This window comes from Bubalus bubalis, chromosome 9 (genome assembly GCF_019923935.1).
Source record: "Bubalus bubalis isolate 160015118507 breed Murrah chromosome 9, NDDB_SH_1, whole genome shotgun sequence".
In the NCBI taxonomy this organism is placed as follows: domain Eukaryota; kingdom Metazoa; phylum Chordata; class Mammalia; order Artiodactyla; family Bovidae; genus Bubalus; species Bubalus bubalis.
The window spans coordinates 104,129,062-104,140,901 of NC_059165.1; the positions used below are offsets into that span (position 1 = coordinate 104,129,062).

Genomic DNA, 11,840 nt, shown 5'->3' on the forward strand with positions numbered 1-11,840 from the left:
AGAAAATGGATGATGGGCATCATTTATTAACGGTACACCATGTGCGGCCAACCAGGGTCGGAACTAGTGTGAGTCAAGTGAGAGAGGTCCTCACCTCCAGAAGAGAGTTTTAGGGGATGCCAAAAAACTTGGCGATCCTGAGAAATAATGGTTTAGTTCAATGTTTAAAAAATCAAAATAAATGCAAAAAATACACACAAAATAAAACATCAACATTTATTTATTTTCAAATATTTTATTTATGTATTTATTTTTGGCTGTGCTGGGTCTTCATTGCTGCACGGGCTTTTCTCTGGTTGCAGCGAGTATGGGCTACTCTCTAGCTGAAGTGCTCAGGCTTCTCATTGTGGTGGCTTCTCTTGTTGCAGAGCATGGGCTCTAGGGCACGCAGGCTTCTGTAGTTGTGGCTCCTGGGCTCTAGAGCACAGGCTCAATAGTTGTGGTGCAAAGGCTTAGTTGCTCCATGGCATGTGGGATCTTCCCGGACCAGGGATCAAAGCTGTGTCTCCTGCATTGGCAGGCTCTTTACCAATGAGCCACCAGCGAAGCCCAAAATAGCAACATTTAAAATAAAGACAGGATGGGAACTTTGCGGGCAGTCCACTGGTTAAGACTCCAAGCTTCCAATGGAGGGGGCCCGGGTTTGATACTGGTCAGGGATCTGAGATCCCACATGTTACACAGCACAGTCAAAAAGTAAAAATAAAGACAGGATCAAATCCTGCACTGGCACAGTCCTGCTTCACTCTTCTCACCCTCATCCTGTCTGGCCTTTCTTTCACCCAAAGGTTTTGATTGTATGACCCATGCCAGGGCTCTTTCTAGTACTGAGGAAGGTGCTTGACCATAGCAGACGGCGTCCCGCCTCTTGGAGCCACGTTCTAGTCGGGGAGACACTGTAAGCTCTGTGAGGGCAGGATTTTTATGTGTTTTGTTCACTGAGGTGGTACCTGTCCCTAGGAGAGCTCCTAACCATTAAATGTTTGTGAAATTAAAACAAAGCAGCATATACATAATGTTTGGGGTGCAACAAGACCTTTGAAGAAAAATAGGGCAAGAAAAAGAGGTAGAGCCTGGCAAGGGCTGCTATTAAGAAAGTTGGGTAAGTCTGGTGGAATAGCATTTTAGGCAGAAGGAACAGCAACTGGGAAGGCTCTGAGGAGGGAAACTGATGACTCCTTTACATACAAAGTGTTCATGAGTTTTCGCATCCATCTCTTAAGAAGTTATTATAAATTTTGTATCAATATGATTGAGTTATATCATATATTTACATATTCATATATATTATGCAAAATTGTTCAGTCACCACTGCCGACTCTTTATGACCCCATGGACTGCAGCCTGCCAGGCTCCTCTGTCCTTCACTATTTCCCAGAGTTTGCTCAAATTCATGTTCATTGAGTTGGTGATGCTATCTAACCATCTCATCCTCTGCCATCTCCTTCTTCTTTGGCTTCAATCTTTCCCACCATCGGGGTCTTTTCCATGAGTCAGGTCTTCACATCAGGTGGCCAAAGTACTGGAGCTTCAGCTTCAGTATCAGTCCTTCTAATGAATATTCAGGGTTTATTTCCTTTAGGATTGACTGGTTTGATCTGCTTGCAGTCCAAATATAATATTAAAATACCATTCTATAATTTATTCCTCACAATAATCTTGTAAGGTTGTGCTATTATTCCAGTTTTCTCAGATGGTGAACAAAGATAGTACCTGAGCTTGCAAGATATAAGCATTGTTAATAAACTAAGGGAGACAATCTTGTAACTAAGAGAACAGAATATAGGCAGTTTTATCTCAAAATGCCTTCATCCCCCCTGACTTATCTTTATGAAGTCACTATAAGGCTGAGATATAAGTAATCTTTTGCCTTGTTGAGTTGGGAAATATAACCACAGCAGTTAAATACACCTAGCTTTTTCTTTTAAAAAAATAAACTTAAATTTGGAATAATTTTAGATTTACAGATTAAGTTGTGAAGATAGTTTGAAGAAGGTTCCCATTTACCTGCTTCTGACCCAGCTTCCCCTGATATTAACATCTTACATAACTAGTGTATGTTTGTCAAAACTAAGAAAGTAACATGGGAACAATATGATTAGCTATCAACTTTATTGGCATCATATGTTGTTGGGTTTTTTTTTATTTGTATCTTTTTAAAAATTTATTTTTGGCTGCACTGGGTCTTCATTGCTTTGCGTGGGCTTTCTCTAGTTGCAATGAATGGCGCTACTCTCCGTTTAGATGCCCAGGCTTCTCATTTCTGTGGCTTCTCTTATTGCAGAGCACAGGCTCCAAGCACACGGGCTTCAGTAGTTCAGCATGCAGGCTCAGCAGTTATAGCGCACAGGTTTAGGGGCTCCGTGGCATGCGGAATCTTCCCGGACCAGGGATTGAACCTGCGTCCCCTGCATTAGCAGGTGGATTCCCACCCACTGTGTCACCAAGGAAGTCCAGGATCATATGTTTTTCAGTGAGTTCCTTTCTTCTATTCTAGGATTCCTAATTTCATGTAGCATATAGTTTTTAATTAAATACAGTTGGAGCTAATACTTGTATAACCAAGATCATTTAAGAAATTAAATCCTATAGTTCCTGTTCTCCAATGCAAAATGTCACTAATCCTCTCAAACCAATCTCTTTGAAGATGTATTTTGGGCCAAGGAATATCAATGCGTAGCATCTCTCCAGGTTTTAACTTGATCCGTCTCGCAAGAAGGAGCTTCCCAGGTGGTGCTAGTGATAAAGAACCTACCTGTCGATTCAGGAGATATAAGAGATGCAGGTTCAATCACTGGTTCAGGAAGATCCCCTGGAGGAGGTATTCTTGCCTGGAGAATCACATGGACAGAGGAGCCTGGTGGGCTACAGCCCATAGGGTCACAAAGAGTCGGAGATGACCGAAGCGACTTAGCACATATGCATCACCCAAGAGGTGTTTACAAGTCTGGCTTCCTATACAAGTGTCTTGGGGCTGGATTCCTAGGTGTCTTTCAGTCTGAAATAAAGATCACATTGCCTTTTTCTACAGAATTCGTACTGTATAGGAGTCCAATGTGCTTGCTTCTCCAAGGATGACAAGTATGTCTACGCAGGCTTGAAAGATCGCTCCATAATTGTCTGGAGTGTGCTGGATGGTGAGTCATTTTGCTTTGAGGGTAGCTTAGATCTGGAGACAAAAGACCCTGTTCTGGATCCTTGCCATTAGAGGGCTCTGCTCTGACCTCCCTTCATTGGGTCCATCTGCTTGGGGGGCAGGTATCTGCAGCTTCAGGGAACAGGCCCAACTGGAGCTATACCTCTTCTTCTAGAACCCATGATCTGAAAACCTGGAACTCCAGAACACCCTCCCCACATGCCCCAGAAGTCCTCTTTAGGGTCTCTGTGGGCCTCTTTCCCAGGTCTATCCTTCTGAAAGTGGGCTATGCCTTGAGTGTGCACACCCCCAGGCTGTGAGGGTGATTGTGGAATGGTGTGCATGGAGTCTGGATGTGTGAACTGGGTGGGGATTCACATGTATCTGAGGCCCCCTAGGGATGTAGGATGGAGCTGGATGTGGGAAGAGAAGGGGAAAAATCACAGACATCTGGGGTCTCCCACACTGTTATATTCAGATATGAAACTGAAGAGCCTGAGAATCCTCAGCCCAAACCTGACCTTCCAGGTGTTATGAAGGTATATCAACCAGTGTAGAAGGATAAAATATATTTCACTTAATACAATAGTTTATTAGCTGGGTTTACAGTGTTTACATATTGTATCTTATAGGACGTTGACCATTCATTTTCTTTCCTCAGGCCCTGTAAATGTTTGGGGAACCTTGTTTAAGATCAACCACTTTGAAAACTCCACATTTCTTATTCTGTTTAACATCACACTAAGGACATATTAACAGAAGTTAACATTTCTTGTGTACTGGATACTGTCACCAAGTCATTTCATTATCTCAGTACACACCCGCCTTTTATAAAATTTGAGGCTCTGAGATGGGGTGGGCTGTGGTTTGAAGCTGGTCTACCTGCTCCCCATGGTTACCTTTGTCACATTCTCCTATAGAGAGAGGAGCCCTTATGACACTGGCAGGGAGGGGTAGGAGTTATTGCTATCCCCATTTGACAAATGAAGAAGCTGAAGTTCACAGTGATTAAGAAATTTTCTCAAGGTCATAAAGCAAGTAAGTGGCTGAATGAATAGCAGATAGAGTTGAATATATTGTAATCAAATACATTATAACTGAAAACACTGTGATTGAATCAGTATAATTGAATAGTTATGTTCTAATCCATTGCAACTGAATACATTGTATTCTAATACAGAGTAATAAAGATGCTAAGGTCTGTGGACTGTGGCCTTAAAAGCCCATCCTGCACAGGTTCACAACCTCTCTTCCCGCTCCATCTCCAATAATAATATTGACTGAATTCACTTTGGGATGAAACTGATACTTAGCACTTGACATGCATAACATCGTCAAATCTTCAGAATTCCCCTCAGCGGGTAGGCTCAGTTATCATTCCTATATTGTGGGTGAAGCAAGAGGGAATGAGAATTTTGCTGTCATGCCTAAGCCAGTAAGGGGGATAGAAGAAATTTGACCCCACGCAGCTAAGTCTCAAATGTGTGAGATTGGATCTCTGTGGCTGAATTTTTATCATTTGTGCCCATCCCTCCACTTCCCCCTACAGGCACACTGCTGGCTGTCCAGTTTGTCCATGCCGTGGTGAACAGAATCATCCCAACCTCCAATGGCTTCATTGCCCCCTCCAGACACGGCTATCTCATCCGTGAGCATTTCCAGTGCCCTTCATCAAGAATCTCACAACAGGACCCTCTCAAGAACTTCAAGAAAGCAGTGTGGATGGTCAGATCCAGGCAGAGAGAAGAGCTGGCAGCTGCTGCAGAAGCACTCCAGGACTTGAGATCGGAGAGTGCCCGGGGAAATGAATCCAAATCGAACAAACGCTCGCAAGTCTGCCTGCTGGTGTAAAAACCCCCTATGGCGCCAAGTGAGTTAGTCCCATTCAGTCCAACTGAAGCAAAAAGAAAGTATGTGTTGATATATATCTGGACTCGAAGCCTCCAGTTATGTGACGAGACCTTGTTTCCTACCATCTTTCCATTTTTTTTTTCTCCTCAGCTCTATTCTCTGGTCCACCCCCAGGTTAGCATCATAACAGCCAAGTTCAGCAGAAAAGAAGGTCTCTTTCCAACAGTTTGAACCAAAGTCCTGGTTCTAAATCTGTTAGCCCCAATTAGTTCATACACCCATCCCAGAACACAAAGCTATCTTTGAGGAAAATGCAGCACTCTGCTTGGCGGTCCTGACCCCATGTCCATCCAGACTGAGGTTGGAGTCAACACCACCCAACTCTGTAGACTGAGAAGGGGAGAGGCTACTCCCCAGGGTAACTGGGGTGCTAGCCAAGATGGGGATGGATGGATATGAGACCAACCAAACCACAGACGTGGACCACAGAGCCTTATAGTTTATAAAGCACCAGTTGCTATGGTCTGATCCTTATCACAGCCCATACTTCAGAGAGGAGGTTCTACTTCCATTTTACAGATAAGGAAACAGCCTTGCAGAGTTAGTTGTGATTTGCTCAAGATCACGGGCAGAGAGAACTCTGAGAAATTAGAATCTAGAGCCTTCCTGTTCCAATTTTTGTTGGGACCACCTCACTCTAATTTTAGACCCAGGAGCACAACCATCAATTCCATGGGTAGCACACTCAAATGCCCACAGGGACCAACAAGTAATCAAGATGATTGCTGTGCACTGGGGTGACCAGCAGATTATGATAGTGACAATGCAAACACGAGGGCATCGCTTTGTCTTGGCGAGAGACACGAGAACCTTGACTCTACCCCTGAGTGGCCCTGGGGAGAGCAGCCCACTGGTGCCAGAGCTTCCTGTTGTCATAAGTAAAGCCAGAAATCTGGATTTTTATGAGAAATGTCCTCCTTTTAACCAAGTTGGCAATTGGTTCAAATTTACACTTATAGACACACTTGGCTCATGTCTCTAGTTCATTGTGACCCAACTTGGCATTAAAACAGTAAACCTGTTATCATTCTTCCATCTATACTCCTTGGCTCTCAAACTCTGAGGCTAGAGATGCTTTTTATCTTAAAAACTGGAGGCTCTTGGAAGCAGATGGATAAAGCTGCCAACATCTTCCTGCCATGCTTTTGGACCATCTCTGCCTTGTGCAAGTTCAAAAGTCTGACTGTTTCTGCTCCACTTAAATGGCTTTTTCTTTTATGCCTGCAGCCTTCTACAAGTCCCCACTTGCTTCTGGGGCTTTTGCTGTAAGGATAGCACAGTCCAAACCTTCAAGGTGCTTTCCGTCCTCTCCTCCTCCCCCACCTCAGGCTGAATTCCAGACAGAAAAAAACAGCCTTAGAAATAGAGGCTTTTGAGCTGGATGTGACCTGACCAATGGTCTCATTCAGCCATTTTTAAAACTAGTGTTCCAAGGAGGGCTTTGACAGTTCTGCAAATGTTACTTAGCATCAAATTCCACTTAAAAATGTTTTATAACTGTAATTTAAAAATACACATTGGGTAGCAGTTTTTAAGGTGTTGGAAATGACTAGCATAGGATTCTCCTGCCATCTCCATTTAACTTAGAGGGGAGGGGAGCCCTTGAAAAAAAATAAAAGCTACTCTTTGCATCATGTCTCTGTGAATCAGGGGTTTACCCAATGTATAAATAAGATTTAGCTACAACTTCTGGTTTAAAATATGAGTGTCCATCTCAGCAGCCTCAGTGAAAATCAATTGCTTCATATGTAAACACTAATTTGACTATAGGAAAGAATTTTTTTACTAATAAAATGCTACTTTGAATTGTTGTTTACCGTGGTATTTCTGTAGAGAGTCTTCATTTAAGAAAGTGTTCGGTTGCTATGAATGTTTGACAAGCACACTGCTTTGTAGCGGAGTGACTTGCTTGAGGTTCCCCAGCTGTGGTGGAGCCAGGGTGAGAGCATGGTTATTGTGCCAACAGGACTGTATTAACATACTATCCAAACTGAAACACTTTTTGAGAGTGAAAGGGAGTGATCCAAACAATTACTCCAGGACAACTACAATAAGCTGGCTCTCCCAGGACAGCTGGAATATATAGCTCCTCTAGTTACAGCAGGGATTGCTGCTGCTGCTGCTAAGTCGATTCAGTTGTGTCCGACTCTGTGCGACCCCATAGACGGCCACCTACCAGGCTCCTCTGTCTCTGGGATTCTCCAGGCAAGAACACTGGAGTGGGTTGCCATTTCCTTCTCCAATGCATGAAAGTAAAAAGTGAAAGTGAAGTCGCTCAGTCGTGTCCGACTCTTAGCAACCTCATGGACTGCAGCCCACCAGGCTCCTCCGTCCATGGGATTTTCCAGGCAAGAGTACTGGAGTGGGGTGCCATTTATATTAAATTCTAGACAGTCCTTTTAAAAATGAAACGTGACATATAACATTGTATTAGTTTCAGGTGTACAACGTGATGATTTGATATTTGTATATATTATGAAATGATCCCAAGAAGTGTAGTTAATATTCAACACTGGGCTTCCCAGGTGGATCAGTGGTAAAGAATCCACCCGTCAATGCAGGAGATGCAGGAGGTGTGATCTCTGGGTCGGGAAGATCCCCAGAGGAGGAAATAGCAACCCATTCTTGCTTGGGAAAATGCCAAGGACAGAGGAACCTGGTGGGCTACAGTCCATGGAATTGCAGAGCCAGACATGACTGAGTGACTACACACACACACAGTTGATTTACAATAGTGTCTTAATTTCAGGTGTACAGCAAAGTGATTCAGTTATATATAGTGGGTTGGCCAAAAGGTTCACTTGGGATGTTATAGGAATATCTGAATGAACCTTTTGGCCAACCCACTATATATATGTGTGTGTGTATTCTTTTTCAGATTTGTTTCCCTTACAGAATATTATAAGCTATTGAGCTTAGTTCCCTGTGCTATACTGTAGGTCCTTGTTGGTTATCTATTTTATATATAGTAATAGTAGTATGTATATGTTAATGCCAAACTGTGGGTGAATTACTGTTTTGTATATAAGTTCATTGGTATCTTTTTTTTAGGTTTCCCATATAAGCAATATCATATATTGGTCTTTTTTCTGTCTGGCTAACTTCACTTAGTATGATAATCTCTAGGTTCATCTATGTTGCTGCAAATGACATTATTTTCATTCTTTTCTTGGTAAGAACTTTAAGACCTATTGTCCTAGCAACTTTCAAATATACAATTCAGTTCAGTTCAGTTCAGTCACTCAGTTGTGTCCAACTCTCTGCGACCCCATGGACTGCAGCACGCCAGGATTCCCTGTCCATCACCAACTCCGGGAGTTTACTCACACTCATGTCTATTGAGTTGGTGATGCCATCCAACCATCTCATCCTCTATCATCCCCTTCTCCTCCTGCCTTCAATCTTTCCCAGCATCAGAGTCTTTTCAAATGAGTCAGTTCTTCACATCAGATGGCCAAAGTATTGGAGTTTCAGCTTCAGCATCAGTCCTTCCAATGAATATTCAGGACTGATTTTCTTGAGGATGGACTGGTTGGATCTCCTTGCTGTCCAAGGGTCTTCTCCAACACCACAGTTCAAAAGCACCAATTCTTCGGCACTCAGCTTTCTTTATAGTCCAACTCTCACACCCATACATGACTACTGGAAAAACCAGACCTTTGACTAGACAGACCTTTTTTGGCAAAGTAATGTCTCTGCTTTTTACTATACTGTCTAGGTTGGTCATAACTTTTCTTCCAAGGAGCAAGCGTTTTAATTTCATGGCTGCAATCACCATCTGCAGTGATTTTGGAGCCCCCAAAAATAAAGTCTGTCACTGTTTCCATTGTTTCCCCATCTATTTGCCATGAAATGATAGGACCAGATGCCATGATCTTAGTTTTCTGCATGTTGAGTTTTAAGCTGACTTTTTCACTCTCCTCTTTCACTTTCATCAACAGGCTCTTTAGTTCTTCTTTGCTTTCTGCCATAAGTGTGGTGTCATCTGCATATCTGAGGTTATTGATATTTCTCTTGGCAATTCTGATTCCAGCAAATATACAATACAGTATTATTAACTATAGTCACCAGATTGTACATGACACTTCCAGGACTTATTTATCATAAGTTGTTTTTGGTGAGAAGTCAGCTTCCTTATTAGGTGGTTACACAAATAATAATTCATTATCACGGCAAGCAATCACATAGAACAGAGGCTATAAGGTAAAAATCAGAAGTAGGGTGATCATGGTGACTCTGTATACAAGAGTTTCCAGTAGTCATGTTATGGATGTGAGAGTTGAACTATAAAGAAAGCTGAGTGCTGAAGAATTGATGCTTTTGAACTGTGGTGTTGGAGAAGACTCTTGAGAGTCCCTTGGACTGCAAGGAGATCCAACCAGTCCATCCTAAAGGAAATCGGTCCTGAATATTCATTGGAAGGACTGATGCTGAAGCTGAGATCCAATACTTTGCCCACCTGATGCAAAGAACTGACTCCTTGGAAAAGACCCTGAAGCTGGGAAAGATTGAAGGCAGGAGGAGAAGGGAATGACAGAGGATGAGATGGCTGGATGGCATCACCGACTCAATGGACATGAGTTTGAGTAAACTCTGGGAGCTGGTGACGGGCTGGGAGGCCGGACATGCTGCAGTCCATGGGGTCGCAAAGAGTCAGACATGACTGAGTGACTGAACTGAACTGATGCCACTTAAAAGCAAAAGCTCCATGTTATGGTAACTCTTCAGTCACTGGCAAATCGGGACATCTGGTCACCTAAACAGCTCTTAATCCCCCAATTCCTGCCCCCTAGAGCTATACCTTTTGACCAACTTCACCCATTTCACCCAGCCCGACCTTCTGCCTCTGGCAGTCATCAATCTGCTTTCTGTATCTATAAGTTTGAGGGGGGGTATTTTTTAAATTTATTTTTAAAATATTTATTTATTGGGCTATGCCAGGTCTTCCTTGCGACATGCAGGATCTTTAGTTATGGCATGACAACTCTTAGTTGTGGCATGTGGGATCTAATTCCCTGACCGTGGACTGAACCTGGGCCCTCTTCATTGCGAGTGCCAAATCTTAGCGACTGGACTTGCAGGGAACTCCCTGGGCAGGGTTTATTTAATTGAAAACGTTTAACTTTAAAGTCTAGAGATGTTTGGTTTTTTTTTGCTAAACTCTGTGAAAACATTCAAACCCACAGCAAAGTTGCAATATTGAGGACAATGAACATGTGTTTATTGAGATTCCCTGCTTGCCCTAATGCTGCCAATCTCCTGCTAAACCAATCCAAAGTGACCCTGGGACTAGGGTGAGAAGAGTGGAGGGAGCACTCAGACACAAAGTTAGAGAGACACCAAAAATAGTCAGCCATCAAAACAGACATTGGGTTACCATAACTTTTAAATCAAAATGAATAAAAATGCATATTGAGCAAAATACCAACATTTTCAATAAAACTGGATTCTGATCCTGTATTTGCACAGACTCCTCACCCTAATTCTGGCCCTGGTGATATCAAGACACTTCAGTGCTTATGTAAGGAGGCATCTTTAAGGAATAAGGTCATTCTCCTACATAACTGCACTCACCTGTCAAAACTAACAATCAGCTCAGATCAGATCAGTCACTCAGTCGTGTCCGACTCTTTGCGACCCCATGAATCGCAGCACGCCAGGCCTCCCTGTCCATCACCAACTCCCGGAGTTCACTCAGACTCACGTCCATCGAGTCAGTGATGCCATCCAGCCATCTCATCCTCTGTCGTCCCCTTTTCCTCCTGCCCCCAATCCCTCCCAGCATCAGAGTCTTTTCCAATGAGTCAGCTCTTCACATGAGGTGGCCAAAGTACTGGAGTTTCAGCTTTAGCGTCATTCCTTCCAAAGAAATCCCAGGGCTGATCTCCTTCAGAATAGACTGGTTGGATCTCCTTGCAGTCCAAGGGACTCTCAAGAGTCTTCTCCAACACCACAGTTCAAAAGCATCAATTCTTCGGTGCTCAGCCTTCTTCACAGTCCAACTCTCACATCCATACATGGCCACAGGAAAAACCATAGCCTTGACTAGACGAACCTTTGTTGGCATAGTAATGTCTCTGCTTTTCAATATGCTATCTAGGTTGGTCATAGCTTTTCTTCCAAGGAGTGAGCGTCTTTCAATTTCATGGCTGCAGTCACCATCTGCACTGATTTTGGAGCCCAGAAAAATAAAGTCTGAAACTAACAATAGGCAGTCCTAATTTTTCTAATTAGTCCTAAAGCATTCCTAATTAGCTATTTTTTCAAACTAGGATGCAATCAAGATTTGTTAACCCATTGCACTGCATTCGTTTGCTTTGTCTCTAGTCTCATATTGTAGAGCAGGAGTCAGCAAACCACAGTCTGCATGTTTGTTTTTGTAAAAAAAGTTTTATTGAAACACAGCCATGCCTGTTCATTCACATATTACCTATGGCTGTTTTCATGCTTCAGTGACAGAGAATGTATGAACCCAGTGCGAAAAATACTTACAATCTGGCTCTTTGTACTTATTTATACTGTATACTTTAATACTGTGTGTATTATACAGACATACAATAAACATATATATTTATATTGTATATAACACTCATAATACTTTTATTATATAGTTATTTGTTTAAAATATAAAATATTGGGACTTCTATGGTGATCCAGTGGCTAAGGCTCCATGTTCCCAATGTAGAGGGCCTGGGTTTGATCCCTGGTCAAGGAACTAGATCCCACATGCAGCAACTAAAGAGTTGGCATGCTGCAACAAAGGTCAAAGATCCCACATGCCACAACTAAGACC

General features: G+C 42.8%; 1 protein-coding gene across 3 annotated transcripts in view; it reads left to right on the forward strand.

The window, feature by feature from the left end:
* NWD1 (NACHT and WD repeat domain containing 1) overlaps positions 1-6,853 on the forward strand; it is an 81,454-nt gene extending 74,601 nt beyond the window's left edge. For all 3 annotated transcript variants that reach the window (XM_025293777.3, XM_006057865.4, XM_006057866.4), the window contains 2 exons: positions 3,032-3,137; positions 4,686-6,853. In XM_025293777.3, coding sequence (XP_025149562.3) covers positions 3,032-3,137; positions 4,686-4,987 — 408 coding nt within the window. In that variant the 3' untranslated portion in view covers positions 4,988-6,853. The remainder of the gene's footprint in view (positions 1-3,031; positions 3,138-4,685) is intronic.
* Positions 6,854-11,840: the final 4,987 nt, after the last annotated feature.